The sequence below is a fragment of the Coccinella septempunctata genome, chromosome 1, assembly GCF_907165205.1.
Source record: "Coccinella septempunctata chromosome 1, icCocSept1.1, whole genome shotgun sequence".
In the NCBI taxonomy this organism is placed as follows: Eukaryota; Metazoa; Arthropoda; class Insecta; order Coleoptera; family Coccinellidae; genus Coccinella; species Coccinella septempunctata.
The window spans coordinates 54,311,723-54,334,037 of NC_058189.1; the positions used below are offsets into that span (position 1 = coordinate 54,311,723).

Consider the following 22,315-nt stretch of genomic DNA (forward strand, 5'->3'; position numbering starts at 1 on the left):
AATTATTCATTATCTTCTATTCCTCTTCGTTTCCCACTGCATTTCAGGCAATATTGAAGGTGATCTGATCGGCCCTAAAAACTCTCCTCTTCTGAAGGATAAAATTCACTGGATGTTTTCGGAGATATACAGGGTTGGGATAAAGTTTGGCACCAAATTAATATATTTAAAACGGAACGGACGGTAATTTTGAAGATTTTCATAAAAAATACGTCATGAAAAGCAGAAAGAGTTATCTAATACAAAGTATTTCGTTTTATTTCTCACTATTGATACAAATAACAACGATTTATTTATTTGAATGGATTTTTTCTCAAATGTACAAAAAGACTGAATTTCTTCTTTTTACAGATAATTTTTACATGGAACCCGATATGGACAGATCCGAAACAAGGTGCACTTTCAGAATCTGCAGAAATATACAGGGTGTCCCATTTAAATAAAAAAAAGTTTTGTCATTTCTGGTTAAACCGGAAGTATCTCATTAATGAAAATATGCTCATCAGATGCATTGTGGTCCATTGCACTCAGCTGCCAAATTTCAAAAATATCGCCCGTTTTGTTTTAAAGATATTAATTTGGTGCCAAACTTTATCCCAACCCTGTATAGTAGGTATATAGGCATATGAATTTCATTTTAAGCTATACCTCTACGACCTCTCAACTCGTTCTGACATGCTACATAGACAATGCTATATGCTATATTGTTAAATCGAAACAATGTGTAATAACCTATCCCAGTGAAAATCAAATAATTCAAATCATTTGATATTCAAAATATCACTTCTTCAATATGAAGGAAGAAAAAGTTTCAATGTTTTCGTTGTGGAAACTGAATGACTGACATTCTTCATCAGACCCTCGAAGTTGGAGCAACAAGTCTATTATGACGGCAATTAGTCAAGGGGATGAGATGAAATTTACCAAACGAGGCATTATCTACGCCACTGACTAGCGAGTAGCGAGACCATAAAGTAAGTCAAGTTCTGTGTCTGTTCTGTGAGCGAGACTAGTTCTTGAACTTGCCCCCACGACGTCATCACCCTCGAACCATAGACAAATTCAAAGCTTTGTTGGTCTATGCTTCCAACAGACGCTTGCCTCAGTGAACTAAATAAAGAATATTAAGTAAATACAGAATATTTGATTAATATTTATTGAGTTAACCGATCACGTCAACCTCTAATCCTATTTTTAGATAATTCTATGACTGAAGAACTGTGCAGTGCTACCAACTGTAAAATTTATTAACAGTGAAGTGGTGACAACTGACTATTATTTTCTAATTTTCATCTCGTGATTGAATTTAAAGTTATTTTCCAAGATATCGTTCATTTCATACTGAGAAAATCTTAGGCTTATTCAAAAAATACAAGAGATCAACAAAATAAACTTAAATATGGTCTTTGAAATGTCATTATAAATTTGAATGCTAAGGCTAAAACCGGAAACATTTCATCCGAGTCAAATCAGCAATTCAATCGTGAGAATGAAAACTTACTGAATTTTCGTTTCGGATATACATTATTTGAAAAAAAACTTGAGAATTTTTTGAATTCAATCATATTTTTATTTTGAAATGGGTGCTATTTTTCTTCGTCAATAGTTTTTTTCGTTGACTTTTACTTCCGGTATGAGAGTTGCCGCTCTTCTATTGAACAAGCCGGCCATTTCTAAATTGTGAAGCTGCGTGTCTAGTAATTGACTAGCATCATTGCAAAAAAGTCTGTTGCAGTGTTATAATAACTTGCAGATATTTTATAAGATAGACTACATTCAAATAAAATGGGTGACGAGAAAAAGGTAATTTGTGTAAATAATTGTTCAGAATTTGCTATTTGTTTTTCACTTTGTTGAATTATTTATAAATGCAATTGTTTACAGAATAACGAATCGGAACACATCAATTTGAAGGTACTTGGTCAAGATAACGGTGTAGTTCAATTCAAAATCAAAAAACACACTCCTTTGAGGAAATTGATGAGTGCATACTGTGACAGAGCTGTAAGTATTTTTTGCCAAATTGTTAATTTCTTATTGTATTAACACTTGGTTTGTAATCTCGTTAGTTTTAATGTGGCGTTAGTCGTAAATTAGTTGATATATTATTTTCTGAATGCAATAATTCGGTTTTAATTGGGACTCTTGCATTCCTTAATTTCTTGTGGGAATGATAAAGCATATCCCCATTCCTTTATCTATGTATTTTACTGAATAACAGTGTTTGTGTATAGCTTGGATACTAAAAGATTATGCTGAAAATTCAGGTATAAAAACTTCAAAGACTTTTAAAAGCTTGTGGTAGTCTCAACATGTGCTTACAGTTTGTTATAACCGATTAAATTTCTATAATGTTGGTCATACCTGAAAAAATCACTGTAATCCAAACACATCAATGTTAGTTGATACTACTAATGCATGATTGTGATTGAATCGCAATAGTAGAATTCCTTGACTTTATCTTTAAACTGAAACGTCGATAGAGAATGGGGATCAATTGAAATATTTAGTGTTTTGATCATATAAGAATATTCCATTTATTTGCAGGGTTTAAGCATGCAAGTACTCCGATTCCGATTCGATGGAAACCCAATCAACGAAACAGACACACCTACATCTTTGGATATGGAAGAAGGCGACACTATAGAAGTATACCAACAACAGACAGGTGGATGTTATTGAATAAAGATGAATTTAATCCTATAGTCTTTTCCATTTCCATATTTATTAAAGAAATGTATATTGAATTGGAAAAGGTTCCACATTTTTTAGGAATAAGTTAACTTTAACTTTATTTTTAAGAGTATCTCATCAATCTACTGTTTTCTTTCATGAGAAAGTTGTAAATTAAATTACCTTCCAAATTTTAAACGTTCTGAATAAACTTCTTTTGATATTATTTGGTTTATTTATGTCTTATTATTCTTCCCAAGTTTATGTTTTCTTACTAGTACCATCCTATAGACAATGTTATAAATTTCAAAAAGCTTTTTTTATCGTCACTGTTTAGGATAATATGAAGTGATAATTTTTCTCTAGTTGAAGAATAATTTCATTCAAACTAATTGGGAGTTGAGAATCATACTATATAGGTATGCTTCTGACTATTTGCATTGAGTATTGTTATACATGTAACCAGACGCTTTTCACGATCAACCGTCAGAAGAAGCTAATTTTCCCAAAATCTCATTCCTAGCAAAGAGGTTCCTCTTTGTAATATCTTTGGTTTACAGTTCATCTTGTCTAAAGTGAGGGTTATGGCGCCAAAACAAAATTTTGCGGGAAACAGAAAAACGGTTGAACTTTCAACGGTCAACTACGTTGGGCCTTAGGCCTGTTTTGGTTCGCTTTTACGATTTTTTTATCTTCCGGCAGAGACAACAGTTTGTCTCCATCGGGTATCTACGGTACATTGCTACAATTTATAGCAGGCGAGTTCCAACTTCCAACCGAAGCTTTGCTTATCTTTTATCTAGGCTCAAATTCGATTTCTCCTTTCGCCCTCGGAACTTCACCAATCACCAGTGAAGCAAAATGTAATCATCACCGGCAATATATCTTCCTCAAAATCATTATCAAATTTTTATCAGAGGAATCTTTTTTTAAAGTCTGGCAACAATGCTATCTTATATCTGTCAAACACTCAAACATCAAACACGTCATGATTTGATTGAAGGAAAAAGTAACAGATTTTGTAGGTAATTTGTACGTAGGATCATCTGATTTTATGTAATGTATTAATTACGTTATGTGTGTGTTTAATTTATGTTATGGGTACTGTTAGATAAAACATAAAACGAAACAGTTTTTAAAAGAAAACTTATTTATATTCCTATAATATAAGATGAATAATCGTAAAAAACAAGGTAATGCGAATGCATGGAAAAAACTTCCGCAGAAAGCACCGTCTGTAAATAAGTTCGAAGAAGCTCAGAAAAAGCTTCAAGCTGCTGTCCAAAAACATATTGAGGATTATGAATCCTCTTCTGATGAGGAACTAGTTGAAAGTAAAACAGTTATAGGTAACCGATTCATATTCTACTGTTCAGAAATTCTGAATTATATTGGCGTATTTTAGATAAAATCACTGCTTCTTACACTACCAAAGGTGGCACCAATGATAAATTGCAAAGGACAGTATCTTATTTGAAGGACAACCTCACATCAGGGGCTACAACATGCCTTATTTGTATTTCTAAAGTTAAAAGGGATGACCAGGTAATAGATTGAAATACAATCAATCTTAAGAATGAATTGTAGAATATAATTTGAAATCTTTATGTTTCCTCATAGATATGGTGTTGTGAGTCCTGCCATTGCTTTTTTCATTTGATGTGTATCCAAAGGTGGTCGAAAGATAGCATCTCCCAAAAAAAGCAGTCTCTCACATCTGATATCTCCTCTGCAGAACAACTTATTCAATGGTGTTGTCCCAAATGTAGGAGAAATTATAAGTCTGAGAGCATTCCAACAGAGTATAGGTGTTTTTGTAAAAAGAGATTAAATCCCACATACCAGGCTCTCTTAGTTCCTCATTCATGTGGTGAAATTTGTGGGAAGGAGTTAGATCCACCTTGTGGACATAAATGCTTACTTCTTTGTCATCCAGGTATGTTTGTGTAAGTATTCATTATATCATCATTCAAATGTTTAAAAGTGAAAAGATTACCTCATTCTTCAAGAAATTAAGTTAATAGTACATATTTACAACATAACTAGAGTGAATGGTTGAGTTTTATCAATTTGGTCTTGCTGTCATATTGTCTCCTCTCTAAGGATTCAAAGTGGATATTGGGATTTGAGTACTTTCTTGCAGGTCCATGCCCTCCTTGTCCAGTGACAGTTAATGCCAAATGCTATTGTGGTGCAAAGCCTCCCAGACTCCAGAGATGCAGTGATAAATATTGGTCATGTGGGGAATCTTGTGGAAATTTACTTGCATGTGGTAAACATTACTGTGATGATCCGTGTCATGGAGGGGATTGTAAACCATGCACAAAGAAATGTATTCAAAAGTGCAATTGCGGGTCTCAAGCTAAACTTAGGGACTGCTCATCGCCTGAATGGAATTGTGGAAAGGTAATTCGAAGAACAGAAAGTATAACTTTCAAGAATTACATGTATATAAGTTTAAAAATTACTCACTTTTGAAGAACACCCTGTATCAATTGCTAGGGGAAAGAATTATGTAATATTTTTCATTTTGGTGGTTAAAAAATATACAAATAAATATGTAGGTATTCTAGCAAAGGGTTTGTACACAGAAACAATTTGATCTAATCGATATTATTGTTATCCTTTGAAGTGTTGGTACTATCAGGGCAGAAGCTTAAACCGTTGATTCTTCTTAGGTGTGTGGAAAACCATTCAGTTGTGGTTACCATGAATGCATGAAAGTATGTCATTCAGGAGATTGCAATGTCTGTGAATGGAGCTTGCCAAGGACCTGTCCTTGTGGAAAAACCAAGTATAATTTACCATGCTCTGAAGATACTCCAACATGTCCAGATACATGTGATAAACTACTAGGATGTGGTGAACATTACTGTGTTCTGAAATGTCACAAGGGAAAATGTGGAACGGTAAATATAAGTTGTTCAAATTGAGGATAAACTGCTCAATTCCATAATTTCGTTTCAGTGTTTGGAAATTGTCAAGAAAAAATGTAGGTGTGGACAACATACCAAAGATGTTCATTGTAGCAAACCTTTCTATTGCGAAACGAAATGTAAAAATATGAGGGACTGTAACAAGCATCCTTGCAATAAGAAGGTACCATTAGGTCTACCCCATTTTCTAATTAACTATTTCAAAAATTTTCATTTTCAGTGCTGCAATGGAGAATGTCCACCTTGCGAAAAACCATGTGGAAAAACATTGAATTGTGGCAACCATAAATGTGCATCGGTTTGTCATCGTGGTCCATGCTTTCCGTGCAATCTGGTGGATGTTGTGACGTGTAATTGTGGTGAAACCAAAGTGAGTGTGCCCTGTGGAAGGAAGAATCATGTTAAACCACCAAAATGCTCCCTGTTGTGCAAGTAAGTTGATAAAGATGAAGGATTAATATGAAATAGCCAATAATGTTGACTTCAATGCGATGTTTCTCATAGAAAAAAATTTTCAGAGCACCTACCGAATGCCATCATGAGAAACGAGAACCACACAAATGTCATTTTGGAAACTGCCCACCATGTAAACAGATTTGTAACAACACCAGACCAAGTTGCCCCCATCTATGTCCAGCGCCCTGCCATGATGCTGTGATGGTTAAAGTTGAAAGGGCCAAGGCGACTGCACCTTGGGAAGAAGTTAAACCCCAAAAAGAAAAAAAACTTTTACCATGTCCCGATTGCATTGTTCCTGTTCCTGTTGAGTGCTTTGGTAAAATTGGTCTGCAACCTAGTTTCGTTATTTTCTATATGTCTATAAATATTTTCAGGCAAGCATGAGATAGCTGATTGGCCTTGTCATTTAGCAAAACCAGGAAGTTGTTTCCGTCCTTGTGGTAGACAATTACCATGTGGAAACCATAAGTGTACCTTAGCCTGCCACGTTGTTCAAAGTGTTAGTGATAACGATACTATGGTAAATTCTTTGTTGAATACTTAGCGCATCATTTCAAAATCGGAACCTGCAGTGAAATTCAGATGATAGGGCATGATGAAAGGGGGGAAATCTATACAATCTTGTGTTGCAGGCAGGAAGCAATTGTGAGATATGTGAAAATGAATGTACTAAAAAGAGACCTGAAGGATGCCAACACACTTGTCCTAAACCATGCCACCCTGGAGACTGTCCTCCCTGTAACCAAATGGTTAGATTGAAATGTCATTGTAGTCTAGTTCAACTGTATGTAGTATGCAAAGATGTGCTGAACCCGGATAAACATGAAGAAATTCAGAGTTGTGGGAATCAATGTCCTAAAAATGTAAGTTAAAAGTGAAGTTTATGATAACAGTTTCCTTCCCATTTCCCAACAAAAAATGTCATTAGGAACAATTGTCAACTGTCAAGTTCTGAGAAATTCAAATTTATAATCAGTTTACAATGATCAGAAAATTCATCAAAATATGGACATGCAATAAATTATGTGTGGGCAGGTGTTAAATTTTTTTTAAACAATTATATATAGTCCATTCACTTTAATAAAAGCAGTTGGTTGGCCTTGGAAATATAAAAAACCACAATGTTAGGTACGAAAATATGAGGTTATGACGCTCAAAACGTCAACGTAAAAACAGTTATGAACCAGCGCTATGTTGTAGATTCTACATAAAGGTCTTAGTAATTCGTATTTCTCGTAATGTGAATTTACAATGGGAAATTAATCAATTAGAAAATATGTGATGAACATAATAAACCTTCATTTAAACTGATTGAAGGCATTTATTATCTAGTTAATTACATAGAAAGTACAAAAAATCACTGTTTATTTTCGCTATGAAAAAAAATTAATTTATTGGCTCATAATATGCAGATGCTTGAGAAGTGTGGATGTTGGTTATCCTCTTGTACTAAAAGTTGGTTACGACATCAGTTTTGGTAAATCTGATATTTTCATTCAAATATTTATATTGTAAACATTTTCACAAGAGAGTCATTTTATCTTCAAATTTCAAAGTGTTCGATACTGTCTGATAAATCTTCGATTTCAAAATATCAGTTAAAAAATAGGAGTTAAGGTTAATGGTTTTGACATTAACAGCATTTAATGTGTGCCACCCTACTCCATTCTAGCTACAAAACCTAAAGAAAATTATTCCGTGGCCAACCGACTGCTTTTATAAAAGTGAATGAACTATATTACTGTATTGATATATTTGACAATTTTGCAGTTGAAATGTGGGCATCGATGCAAAATCAACTGTCACCCTGGTCCATGTCCCGAGGGAAACCCTTGCAAAAAGAAAGTGAAAGTATTTTGCGAATGCAAAAGGTTGAAAAAGGAGATTAATTGTGACACTGTGAGAAATGGGAAGGCGAAAATAGAGTGCGACGAAGTTTGTGCAGAATTGAAAGAGGAAACCGATAGAAAAAACCAGATCCTGATTGAAGAGATTAGGAAGCAAGAGGAACTGAAGAACAAAGAAGAGATGGAGAGGTATGTGAAGAAATTTGGTGGGAAAAGGAAGAATAGAGAGAGGAGGAGTCAGTCCATTGATGATGAAGTTGGTTTCATCAAGAAATATTCAGCTCCTTTATCTGCATTAGCTGTAATAATTATTGCATTGGTGACATACACTGTAATCATTGGTAAATGAGTTGTTAGTTATGGACGTTATTTGAATAAAGTTAAGAATAAAAATTGGGGATTGTTTTTTTTTTCTCCTGCAAAAATGTTTCAATGTTGATTTGAACTTCTTGCAGTACTAACTGAAAAATGCAGAATATTAGGAGGAAATTCAGATAAACATCAAGTATCTCATGAATTTTTACAGAGTTTTGAGACATCTCAAATAAAAGATCCTTTGACCTGCACTCCAGCCAGTCTCCGAAACAACAGTAGATAACTTGGGAAAGTTGTTTTATTTGACCATTTTCATACGCCCAATATTATCTCCGAACGACCCATTTTAAGGGTTGAAAACAGACAGAAGAGACAGAGAAGATATTTTTGCGTAATGATACTAAAATATCTACTCTGTCTCTTCCTCGTGTTTTTCTGTTTTCAACCCTTAAAATGGATCGTTCGGAGAAGAATGTTGTTGGGATAACGAACATGGTCAAATAAAACAACTTTCCCAAGCAAGGAAAACGTTCAACTGATTATTTGGGACCTAGCGAAAATTCAATCTTTTGAATATGGTAAAAAGGACCAAACCGTTCATTCGTTTCGAACCTCAAAATTTATTGTCATGGACAGTGTAAACATGTTTGAAAAATGCTGAAGGTGTAATATAGAAAACCTGAAATCTGTAAGTACAAGGAGGCTGTCGTCGAAGTGGACACGAGAGCTTCAACAACAATTCATAGATGACGCCACAAATCCATTCTATTTGGTATTTGAAATGATATCGAATGATATGATAGTGGCAATGATATATAATGTATTATGTATACCTATTCGATTTGAATTTTTTATCTCTGTATACAGAGTGTCCCGAAATTAATGCACACACAGATTCTGGAGACAAAATTAGCAGAACCCTATTTTTGATTTTTGCCAAGTCCCTAAAATCTTTTCTTTTCATCTCAGAATCATACGACAATCACTGAATTTGGTACACAGGAGTACTATAATATGCGAATTGGAGGTCCGATTTGCAGTGCATCCTCAAAAATCGTTGTATTCAGCCAAAGTACCCAATTTTTCAAATTTCACAGATACTTTTTAATTTTTGGAGATCAAATTATTCGAAATCGGACTGATCGGAGTATTGTACGAGAAGATATGAAGAATTCTTTCATTTTAGAAAACGTTCAAATATTCATTAGATAGCATCCAATTTTGTTTCAAGAGTTTGGTTCTTTGAATTTTTGGTTTTTGGTATTTTCATTGTACGTAATGGTCAAAATGAGAAAATTGGAAGACTTGGGTGATATCTTGTGTTCGAAAAAGATCCATCAAATAAATGAAAAAAAAAAGTATATTCCGAAATTCATTTCAGTCCATAAAACCGTTTGTGAGGTGGAACTAAACATACCTATAACATTTTTTGTTTGTTTTTCAACAGCCTGTATCTTTTAAACCGAGCCAATTCGGAAAGAGTGGTATAGAAAAAAGTGTTTATTTTCACCTCTAGAATCAACTGGTAAAATATATTTTTACTAGTCAAATAAGGCTCACCTTGTATACTTACAGACCAAAATATACTAGAATCTCTAGAATATTCAGATTCATTATAAATTTCGAGTAAACCGCTAAAAACCGCGTAAAATGGATTCTGAAATGTATTTCGCCTTTATATACATATACTCCAAAGGTTGAGTAAATTTCGCAATTAGGTACTACTCAATTCATCCATAAATTTTTTTATATCGATTTTATATATGGATATATGGATTTTATATGGATCAAGTGAGTTTTTCATGTAGGTCGATGCGCCGATGAAGTTTATTTGGCCGTAAACTTCCAAAATCCAAAAGTTTGCGGACCAAATAAACTTCAGATTTCGATTCAGTTCTACCCAATAAATTTCGAGTAAATTGATGAAAAACCGTTAAAATTAAGATGAAATTTGTTTACGGATCTTGATCAAGAAAGTTCTTTATGTAGTGGAATCGTAATTTTGAAGTGAATTTTGCTCTTATTATGCACCAGAATTGGAATAGTTTTACTCAAAAATTACTATTCTTAATCCATAGATTTTTTTTATGGTTCTGAATCGAGTAAGATTTTCACATCTCAAGGTTATTTAGTTATTCGGATCATAAGCCTTAAAATAATATGTGTTCCTAAATTTCGCAATTTGCTCAAATTTTGGAGGGTTTACGGAGCAATGGAACAAATGAACTTTTTTTTTAGCCATTCCAAGGGCTTTAAAAGACCTCAAATTCAGAGCCTCGGAAAAGTAGGCTGGTCCTGGCAAATGTGTGCCCCTGTAATTGATATTTTCTTTCAACCGATGCGTGATAATTATGGTTCGTAGGTATCATATGTTATCTTGAAAGAATAACTCTTAGACAAAATACAAATGAGGGTAGATAAACCAAAGGTGGTATCTCAGACAGAAAGTCATTAAAATCATATTTTTTGTGGGTTATCGAGACTCCGAGGGTGTCCACGGACACTACCTGATTTATGCATAATTCAAGGTAACTCTTTAGGGGCATTCTTGACCCCTTCTGTGGAAAAATCAACACTGTTTCATGTGAAAACAGCTGTCACCATAAAATTCCTTGTTTATTATCTACGAACCTTATTTACGATCTTGTAATTGTTTGCTTCAACGCTTTTGTTTAATAAACCAATAAATTTATTGAGCTCTCAGGTGGCGGTGTATTCCTCTTCTGTTTTTATTCCATCCTGATTTCACGTTAAGATTTAAGAGAGGATCATAACGAGTATTCTTGAATTTTATGTCTTGTAGGGATATTAAACGCCGAAACGGTCGTTTAAGTGGCTGTTAAGGTACCATTGTAGTTTCTAATGAGTTTTGTTAGTTGTGTAGTCAGATCGATTCGATAATAAGATGGCTGTATGGAAATTTCAGGCAGAACTTCAACATGTGTATGGACCTATATTTGTATTTCCTTCCGAATCAATATTTTGTGAGGAATGTGGGAGGAGGGTAGGCTAGTACGGGGCCGTCAAGAATGTCATGTTAGTAACAAGCAGCAGGAAATTGGATGTTATTTTGAAATCTTTGCCACGAACTTCCGTTATTTGGAGATTAGTTCAGGGGAGAAAATGTGCCTATTATCTCGTTGCGAACGTAGAATTAGAAGAATAAACGAAATACAATATCTAGGATTTCGTCAAAATTTTCAGTCATGATATTGATTATACATATGAATTGTTGAGATTCCAATGCTTTTGATGAAGAGCATAACATTTTTTAACAAACAATAAGTAGAGAATCTGTATATGAGAAAAGGTTTTATCAGATGGTAGCATAATGGGATACCATACAATTCGCCATATGATACAAGAACATAGGGAAAAACCCCAGTAAAAATCCTTTTCTCCCCTTGAGTGTAGTGCTGGAGTGTAAGAATTGAAACTGTTTACTAAATAGGCTGAAATATTTGATACTGAAGTACATATCTTTCTTCAAAATTGTTTCATTCGTCAAAAAAATCCAGACAGTCTTCTTCAAGTTAGCAGAAACTCTTATCTGAAAAAGAAAAAACAAAAGCAGCAAAATGTAAGATAATAAAATTGAATTTAACATGCCAGATTGATTTAAAATTCACAACTCACTTCAAAAATTATTCAAAAACTCATAGTATAGCCATAAAACATCCCCAAATCTCAAATTTATAAATGAGGGACAATGATTAACCAGATGATTTATTGTTTCTTCTGCTTCCTTGCATTCAACTGAATTCAATCTGAAAAGGGTAGATTCTATTACAATATCCGAGACGATTTAGAATATACCATATTTTCCTGGAAATATGAAAACCAGGAACTCTATTCGAATGATCAATAACTAGATCTTTGTTGAAAATAGTATTTCATTCAGACTCAAATGTCCTTGTTCCTTATATTCGAAAAGGGAATTCTCCTCAATTTGGGTTATCACAATATCTGCAAGTTTAAACTGAATAATTATGAGTTTCATTCATTAATTTTTCAAATGCAACGCGGAAACTATTTATGATCATTCTTCAAATATGAGGTTTGAAAATTTAAATCGCTTCGATTCTAGTTTACTATTTGGCAACAGCGCCTACTAGAAAATTTGTTGTTCTTTATTATCAACGCATATTTCAGTCGATGTTGCCAACTTGTGCAATAGAAACGAAACGCTTTAAATTTTAAATACCCATTTTCATTTTTAAGTACTTAAAATAATTTTTTTCGGGAAACGGTTGAAATGGTTATTTCAAAATGTGAAGTTTCAAAGATATTTAATTAAAAACACATCATTTTCGTCAGAAGGAGTATTCCCTATTAAGGGAAGAGTTGAACCATAAAGGTTTACACAACTTCATTCTGGGAATCGTATTGTCTGGAATATAAGACTGAAGTGGAAATTAATCGGGAAAGGAGTGAAATTTGTTTCGAAATTCATAACTGCAGTTTTTCTGCAGATATGGGGCGGTACAATGTTTGAAAGAACTGGTAACCATCGAAATAAGATGCTAAATTGATCGAAACCCAAGAAACAAATCGACAAGATTCAAACCCAGTAGAAATTATATCCTGCGAATCTATATTTTCAATAAGAAATAATAAATTTTTAATCTAAAGTACGTACCTTTTTCTTTCACCTAATAAAAATATGTATTCACATTTGAAGATCATAACTAACTTATACCTAACTAGAAAAACAGTATTAGAATTCTTGTTTCAAAACGGCAATTACAAGCTGGCTGAAGAAGTAAAGTCCAATAGTATCAACTTGATAATCAATGTTTTCACAGTTATTTTTCCTTTGTTATGCAAAATAGTTTTGCATGAAGTTGTATTTTTATAATTTTTTTATAATTTTCTGGTGTTAAAGAGCGAACTATAATATTGCATGTAGACAATAGTAGTTCTTGTACAAGGTGTTCATAATTGATTGTTTTTGTATGCATTAGATTAGAAGAATTTTTTCTTCTTTTCTTAATCAAAATGATTGGCCCTTGGTTTTATGGGCTTATACTGCACCATTTTACTCTTGTTGTTCGGATCCATGTTCATGTTTGAAATACCTATCACAGAATTCAGAGTTCTCTGAAGTGGCGATTTCTATCCAAAAGACCAACCAGCTTATCACTTGTCGACCCATATCAAATCGAAATTCATGAGTTGACAGAAATTTTCCTTTCTCTCGTACTGTGCATATAAGAATCGTGACTATTTTACAAAGAGTCGAAACCATAAACAATAAGCTTTTTGTGTTTTATCTCATGGAAAACATCCTTAATTCGACATAAATATTAATATTCACCCTTCGCAACATTGAAATAAGAAAATCCCATTCCTACTAAATTTTGTGTGCGTCGAATTTTTTAGCACTTCATCTATGTCTTCTTTGAAGAGGGTGCCCTACCACGTAAAACCAAACTAAACTGCAATCACTTTGATATATGTTATGTTAAGCTTGCAAGGATACCTCCTAACTATTTATAAACCTTATGACATCCCAGGAATGTTGTTCAATCCCTTTCTTGGGCATTAATCTTAGCTTACAGGAGGAGGCACAAAGTTCGCACGTGACTTTGAATATACACTGCATACTTTTGTTTGTCGTACGAGAGCAGAAGATGTGTGAGGTCTCGATTTAAATTGGAGAGATGAAATCTTTCTTTATGTATTATGATGCTATGCCAGAATGTGCGAAGCTGTTTATATAGGTACTGAATGAAATTAAAACAAGCGCGCGAAAAGATCTGTTACTGATAATTGGAATATTTTGATCATTATAGCATCATCGGGCCTTGAATTTTACATCAGTTTCAAGCATTTGATTTTTGCAAGCAGGCGAAATACTCTTTCCTTTTTATCTCCGAATTACTGAATTTTGTATACACAGGAGTTTTGTGATATGAGAAATCTCATAAGTGCTATTTTGGCGATGAATATTAACTTCAAAAATTGTTAAACCCATTATCGATTGAAAAACTTTCTTGTCTATTGCAATATGTTCATGAAACGAAAGAATTTTGAGAAAAATCCATAGATGTAAAATTCCATACGAATCTTGAAATGCGTCCGATCAAATTTTTAGATTTTTCTAAAAAATTGCGAGAGTTTGTTTCTTGAGGTCTGTAATTGCGAAAAAAGGGGCCTCTTGATAAAAATAAAATATAATGGGTATCCCAATTTTATCTCGAGAATCTGTGACAAAATTTTTTTCTTCGGAAGTGACTGGTGTCACCAAGTGACCAAAATCTGTTGAAAGGTAGTATTCAGATATTTCCTCCTTGCTTATTTAGTAAGATTCATGTCTTGATAGAATAAATTCGCATATATGACGTCATTTTCAATCATCACGCATTGTATCAATTCACCTACCAGGAATCTGTGATTCACCAACATCCGCCCAAGCTTCATTGGGTGAAATTTGAGAGGCTTCACAATATATGAATTCTTTCATCTATCTGATTGCAAGGCTCATCCAAATTTCTCAATAAACCAATCAAATTTTACGATTTCAAGGATGATGCAAAAGATTTACCATATTTTGTCTGATCGGAGCTGGATTTGGATTTTGAAACATTTTAGAATGTTTGAATTTAGGTGAAATCTATTGTTGACCGCTGGTAAACCACAAAAATTGATATAAAAAAATCAATATCACATTTCACATTGGTCTTTAGTCCATGTCTTTTGGGAAATTTCCACTGAAAGGTTCTTTAATTATTATTGGCAGAATATTCTACAATTACCTATTCTAAATGAAAACTATTAAAGAAAACTGAGACTTTAATGAGTATATTAAGAAATCTACAGTGTGAGTTTTTGACTGGTTCAAATATTTTAACAGTATATTATTGAGGCCAAAAGAAACACTTTTTTCTTTACAATTTTTTCCGAATCCGCTCGGTTTAAAAGATACAGACTGTTGAAAAACCATAAAAAAATTTATTTTTAGTTGTATCTCACAAACGTTTCAATCGAATGAAATGAATTTCGGAATATAGTTTTTCATTTATTTGATGAATCTTTTTAGAACGCAAGATATCAACCACGTCTTCCAGTTCTCTCATTATGACCATAAGGTGTGTACCATAAAAATACCAATAAACTCAAAGCCCATTCCTTGAAACTAAGTTGGACGCTATCTAATGAATATTTAAGCGTTTTGTAATTTAAGAGTATTCTTCATATTTTCTTGTACTCGTAAAATGCGCCGTTTTCGAGTAATTTTAAAAATAAAAAATGTCTGTGAAATTCAAAGAATTTGATACTTTGCCTGAATGCAACATCTTTCAAAAGATCCACAGATGTGTAGTGTCATAGATTTAGATTGTTATTCTGAAGGTTATTTTGTTTTTCCAGGGCTTGAAAGCTTGAAATGGCTATATTTTTTTTATCAGGGCCTAATAGGGAAAAAGTGCTTTTTTTGAACTCAAGAATTTGCTGTTAAAATATTTGTACGAGTCAAAGACTTAGCCTACATATCTGGTATTTTTCAAAAAAACACCTATTTTATATATGGAAATAAGCTGTGTACCTAATCTGTAATTATTTTTCGTTTCATGTTATGCTGAAAATGGTGATTTAACGAAATAATGATTTAGCCTCACTTTACGTTCCTTCAGAATATTCTTTTATTGCAACGTTTTTAAGATAGTTTGAAATGACGCGTAACAGGTCTAACTTTTTTGGTCCAGAAATGCGTCATTCGATGAACAACAAAATTTTAAATGAAAAGCTTAATGGCATTTGAAGCTGAGACAAATGGGTTTTAGGAAATCACACAATTCACACTTTCACATTTGCCAACCTTGTAAATATTCGACTACACACTACACTCTCACAATGGAAACGTAATAACAATAAATAATAAGTCTATGGATGAAACCATAAATATAATGCACGAAACACGAAAAACCTCCTGAATACTGTCAAAACCTACCTTGAAAATACAATATAAATTTTCTTTCATATATCACTTGGATTTGAGAGCCGGCGACATTCCAAGGATTGTATTAATGCTTAAAGCAACAGAAGTGCCCAAATATAACTTAAAAAAATACGTTTCCATTGTAAAAGTGTATATACAAGGTTGGCAAACGTTTCTGAACAAGTCCATTGGTTTTGGGCAAGCATCTGAAACAATCTCCTCAAAAAATGCGAACTAAATAAATTTTCGCTGAAGTGAACTGCCAAGCGAGCGAAACCAATTAATCAAATTAATTCCCCGCATATTTATTCCATCTCGTCTCAACGCCAGTGAAATTGCTTCGGCCCGAATATATCAAAATCAGCGTACTAATTAGGGGTCCAGTAATTCCAATCAACCATTCTCGACTGCAAACAGACGGAACAAAATTGCCAAATGACTAACCCACTACCGAATAGTGTAAACAATCCTTTCTCGTTTTTCATCAGTTAATACTGCCTGGTTTATAGAAATGTAATATATTAAGGGATAACTGATGACCAGAAGCGAAAGATATATGGGATCGGAATCAATTCGCTTTGTCCCGTTTATCCCCATTTAATATGTTCCAGCAGGAGTTCTCCGACAATACCATATGCGGCTGGGATTTGAATACAACTTGGATTAAACACACACCTGCTTAGGGGGTCAGATGAGAGGGGTCTTTTTATTGCTAGATTCGCAGTAAACAATGAATACTGGTAATCTCGAATTGCAAACGTTGAAGAGGGTTCAGCATCCGAACAAAGGCTCTCCCACCGAATTAAAAAGTTACACATAGGAGCGATGTTTTTCTGTATAGCTCTTTCTTTCGCCCCATCCGGCAAATTGATTTGTCCGAACCACCCCGACTGTTCGGATATTTATTGCACTAATATTTATTGATTTCCAAATGGTTCACTGGGCATAGCTAGTTTGCTCAACCGTTTCTGTGTTGGTAATTTGTCGTTAAACTGATGGTTCCCAACTAGGATATAAGTGATACTTAGGTACAACAGAAAAGGGAAATATGTAGAATAACCCATTTTCCATTTCGTTATGGTAAGAAGATTCTTATTATACATCACAAATACGAGTTTTGAATGAATGGTTTTGGATTAATAAATTTATCGAAAAAGGTATCATGATGACAAAAAAAGGAAACTTATTAGGTTGAACAAATTACAAATTTGGATAGAGCTTTCATGTTGCTGAGGATGTTGTGATCATTGAGTGGTTCAATTGGGAGTGATGTATTGAATTCGAATTTCCAACGTTTTCAGTCTTTTTATTGTTTTTGCAGTGTTCACTATTTCGTACTGGTGAGAGGTAAAAACGTATGGTTTTCCTTTCAGATAACTCATCGTTGCAAATTTACAGATTGCCAAAACTGCAAAACTCTATAAAACATCGTTCATGTATGTGTATACAGTCCATTCAAAAATGATTGACATCGCAGGTGGCTAAGGAAAATCCAATTTAAGTTGGAAATAGCCCATAAGTTGAGATTTTGTGTTGCAGAATTCAGGTCGGTATTGAGAATAAACAATGATCTATATACCAATGTGAATCTATCCACCGACTGAAGATAATTTGAATTTTTATTGCTCTTTTTGTCCTTCATTTAATGAAACAAATTGGAAATATAATTGTATCAATTTTGAATGCTGCTAAAATGCTCTGAATCCGAATATTTCTTCTTTTCAAATACCTTTCTAGGTAATAATTATACAGGGTGAGTCTTTGACTCGTACAAATATTTTAACAGTAGATTTTTGAGGACAAAAGAAACACTTTTCTCCTATACCATGTTTTCCGATTCGACCCTGATAAAGAGATATATATAGCCATGTTAAGTTTTCATAATAAGCTGTACCACCCCTGGAAAAATAAAATTAAAAACTAGAATATCTAGTTAGTGTAGTGGCACTAGACATCTGTGGATCTGTGGAACAGGGTTGTATTCAGCCAAAGTACCCAATTCATCAAATTTCACAGATAGATATTTTTTAATTTTTGAACATCAATGACTAGAAACATCGCATCACACGAGAAGATATGAAGAAAACTTTTACTTTACAAAACCTTCAAATATTTATTAGGAAAAATACTTAGTTTCGAGTGTTGGATTCTTTGAATTTTTGGTATTTTCATGGTACGTAACGGTAATAATGAGCAAACTGGAACTTGTTTGTTTTAAAAAGGTTCATCAAACAAATGATAAACTATATTCAGAAATTCATTTCATTCGATAAAACCATTTGTGAGAACTAAAAATAACATTTTTTATGGTTTTTTCAAAAGCCTGTATCTTTCAAACCGAGCCGATTCGAAAAAAATGGTAAAGGAAAAAAACTGTTTCTTTTGACCTCAAGAATCTACTGTCAAAATTTTTGTAGGAGTCAAAGATTCACCCAGTATATTCCAGTTCAGTGAATTAAACTACAGAAATTATTGAAGATCTTTTGTGACCAGATATTAAGCTGCGTCTGGACTTTCAAGGCCTACGGGGATGTCAATCATTCTTGATTGAACTATAATTGGATTGTAGAGCTGAATAAAATGAAAACCGTAAAATTGTCATATTTGTTCCAGAAATTAATTCATGAAGTACTGAGGAATTTTCGTCGTGCCGTTCAAACTCAACATTTGATTAAAAATATGTTTGTCAGATTAGATCAAATCACTTGTTATAATGGACGCCATAAATCGTTTACGAATTGTGATAATTATTGAAGCCATGGTCAATTGATACTAATAAGAGATTATTGCTATTAGATTGACTGAGGTTCTTTCGGTTACAACTATCAACGAAAAATTAACCAAATTTCTCCGATTTGATTTCCTTATTTTTTTAGTGAGAGTATATTTTGTACTAAATACACCATATACAGGTTGTTTACTGAAGCTTTTACACCTTTCCTCGAAAAGTTACACGCCGTAAAGAATGAGAAAAATTAATTATTATTAGGTAGTGCTGAACAGTTGAAAAAATAGCATATTGTGGATTGTGGGCGCATGTTTTACGATTAAGAAGGCTATAATAGAAATCAAAGCGAGTTGACAGCCAGATTTTTTCGATTCCATTCGCAGAAGATCTGGTCAGGCATAATATAGGTATGCACAATGTTGTATTCAATTTTTCCATTAGGAAACTAATGAAAGATACCTAATACAAGAATCAAAAAAAATTTGCAATAATCAATCGTTCTTTTCAATACATATTTTTAAATTGAGAAATGGTGGAAAATGGATTGGAGGTTGCATTTTCCACCCCTTTATAGATCGCAACAAAATCGAAAAAATATTCATAGGTAGCCCTTTTATTTGTAAAATATACCCACAAAATACCATACCTTCAACTGTTCAGCATTTTCAATAAAAAAATATCTATTTTTTTACTAATTTTTGAAAGCTAGTAAATTTACAAGAAAAGTGCTTTAGTTCACATGAAAGAACCCCTTCAATTTTCGACAAGGAAACTTTGGCACTTATTTGGTAAAACCTTGATGATGCAGAATTGAAATTTTTTTTATTCGTGAAGACGAAATATATTATAATGTATAAGTAACGAGGCCCTCCATCCTTCACAGAGTTCGAAGTTCCCTGGAACATCTTGAAAAAAATCTTCTGGAATCCCTCGTGAAGCTTCCACAACTAATTTTTTCCGTTGAAAAACCAACAGAGCAAAGTTATAAAAATTATCAGTTCTATCGTATAAAAAGCTCGAATTGGAGTGTGGTTTTTCTTAGCGCTTATCAAAGTCAATAAACGAACTATTTATCTATGTATGAAGGAACAACAATATTTATATAAAGAGACATTTTCACGCTTTTACTGCCTTGAGATAGACAAGAATGATAGAACTGTTTAGTTCTGACGCCATATAATCAAACACTGAGAAATTAACATTTCCAGCATGCTCCAAAATTCATGAAATCGAAAGTGATCTTGTTTCTTGATAGCTCAAGCTAGATGATCTAATGGATACCTTTCCTTTCTTATTCAATTAAAAAAGGGTTCATATAATACTGATTGATCATACATCATGAACCTCCAATTACGGATTATTGTGAAAAAAGATAATTTCTCACGGAAAACGTAAGAAGAAATTGATCAGAAACTGTCAGAAAATATACAGGGTGTTTCATTGGTAAATGAACATACGGTAACCTGAACTAGAACTACCCTAGGCGAGTCCAAAAACCCATATCAGACAGATCTAATCAATAACCATAATCCATAACCGAGATACAGGGTGTATTCACCTAAAATTTGAATTTCTCATAACTTTTGAACCAACCAGTATAGTCAGTTGACAGTTGGAATATATGATTAGATTCACATTTAAATTTAAAAAAAATTCCAGGTCCGTATTTGAAAAATATGGGACTTTTTCCAAGGTGGAATTCAACACCCTTCAAATTAAAATTTTGTAATTTGATTGAGATATTTGGAAGGAGCAGAAAATTTTCAATGAGATTCAGTAGATTTCATTGTCCCGCGCGTCACTTTGCTCGAAGGAAACTCCATGGAAAGATCAAATTGAATATTGGAATTCATCTAATTTTCAGGAAAATCGTACATTGTGATCATAGAAATTGTCGCAGTATACTCGAAACAACACATATTACAATACAATTAAATGCGTGTTCCGATTTGTGATCAAAGTGCGAATTGAGTGTCTTGCTCAATTAAATCTTACTTCAAAAACAGAACAGATTGTCTAAGAACGATTTGTAAATAAAATAAGCAAAGAAAACATTTCTCATTTCGCTTTCCCTGGAGTTTCCTTTGAGCAAAATGAGGTGCGGGAGAGTGAAATCTACTGAATCTCATTGAAACCTTTCTGCTCTTTTCAAATATCTCCATCATATCCACAAATTTTGATATACAGGGTGTTGAATCCCAGCTTGGAAGATGTCCCATATTTTTCTATTACGGACCTGGAATTTTTTGGGATTTTAAATGCGAATCTATCGACCTGTGCAAGTGAATCATATATTCCAAATATCAACCTACTATACTTTTTGGTTCGAAAGTTATGAGAAATTTAAATTTTAGGTGAATACATGAAGCACCCTGCATCTCGGTTATGGAATTGATTTGACCTAGGGTAGCTCTAGCTCAGGTTACTGTATGTTCATTTACCAATGAAACACCCTGTATAAACAAATTCCCAATGCTTATCCTATTTTGAGTGAATTCCCAAATGAATTTGAAAAGCTTTTTTTTTCTATCAAATATATTATCTTTCAAAATTTTTTTTTCCGCAAGCAATTTCAAAAACGTTGGATGAGGCTTTCTGGAGATATGAGGTTAACCTACTTACAGCTTTTTATGAAAATTTTGGGTGGCTTATATTTGAAGATATTCCATAATATATAGAACAAAATCAGGCATTGCCCCTCTTTATTTCAGAACATATTCTATGTTCCAAAAATTTTGAGAGGAAAACACTATAAAGGACCCCTTCAAATCAAACTCTGCAAGAAAAGTGAAATGAAAATCCTAGTTATCGAAATTCCAACGAAGAGTCTATCAAATCGAATTTTTCGTCGGTTTTTTCAAAATGGTATGCCATAATTCATACAACGGATACTGATGGATACCGTATTTCAATTCTGTGGCTCATTGGAACTTTTATCCACTTCAAATGAGCGGTATGAAGCAGTTTTCGAACTCTTTTCGTGAAACGAGCATATGCCCAACACCCCAAATTGAATGGAATGAAATTACTTATCTCCTTTGGCACTACGCGAGTAAAATCTCTCCCTGGATTCAGCTGAAATAAAATTAGGTGTTCAATATGGTCAATTCGGAGCTCATCTTGTCGCCCACTTAAAACGAAACCTTTGATCCAACCACCCCCTCGCAGATAACACATAAAGCACTGGACCGTGCCCTTTCGGAAATCTAATTTTGTGGTTGAGGGATAACGAAATTTTCATCGTAGAGAACGCGGACCGAGTTCGTGGTGACTTTCCTATTCACTTTCTCATGAAAGGAACTTGGGATGTTGATGTTGATGGTTGAATACGAGGTGGAAATTCTACTATTTTTTTTTGGTTCTGACGATGCTAACAGGATGAAAACGTGTAAAGCTAGACTGGAAAAATTGCGCTCTT

The 22,315-nt window shown here is 33.6% G+C and overlaps 2 protein-coding genes across 2 annotated transcripts; both read left to right on the plus strand.

The window, feature by feature from the left end:
* The first annotated feature begins 1,640 nt into the window (after positions 1-1,640).
* On the plus strand, positions 1,641-2,899 carry LOC123313294 (small ubiquitin-related modifier 2). The gene is made up of 3 exons (XM_044898116.1): positions 1,641-1,803; positions 1,885-2,004; positions 2,548-2,899. The coding sequence occupies exons 1-3, from the start codon at positions 1,786-1,788 to the stop codon at positions 2,680-2,682; spliced, it is 273 nt and encodes a 90-aa protein (XP_044754051.1). The 5' UTR covers positions 1,641-1,785; the 3' UTR covers positions 2,683-2,899.
* Positions 2,900-3,664: 765 nt separating this feature from the next.
* LOC123318593 (NF-X1-type zinc finger protein NFXL1) lies at positions 3,665-8,311 on the plus strand. Its single transcript, XM_044905263.1, has 11 exons — positions 3,665-4,022; positions 4,079-4,218; positions 4,294-4,609; positions 4,817-5,079; positions 5,352-5,582; positions 5,641-5,772; positions 5,830-6,041; positions 6,128-6,384; positions 6,443-6,588; positions 6,701-6,931; positions 7,839-8,311. Exons 1-11 carry the CDS (start codon positions 3,845-3,847, stop codon positions 8,262-8,264), a joined length of 2,532 nt encoding a protein of 843 aa, XP_044761198.1. The 5' UTR covers positions 3,665-3,844; the 3' UTR covers positions 8,265-8,311.
* Positions 8,312-22,315: the final 14,004 nt, after the last annotated feature.

Excerpts from the sequence above, each read along its gene's own strand:
- LOC123318593 (XM_044905263.1), top strand. The coding sequence starts at position 3,845 with ATGAATAATCGTAAAAAACAAGGTAATGCGAATGCATGGAAAAAACTT. Across the intron at positions 6,042-6,127 it reads AAATGCTCCCTGTTGTGCAA|AGCACCTACCGAATGCCATC; the intron begins GTAAGTTGATAA and ends AAAAATTTTCAG. Across the intron at positions 6,589-6,700 it reads TTAGTGATAACGATACTATG|GCAGGAAGCAATTGTGAGAT; the intron begins GTAAATTCTTTG and ends CTTGTGTTGCAG.
- LOC123313294 (XM_044898116.1), top strand. Across the intron at positions 2,005-2,547 it reads GTGCATACTGTGACAGAGCT|GGTTTAAGCATGCAAGTACT; the intron begins GTAAGTATTTTT and ends ATTTATTTGCAG.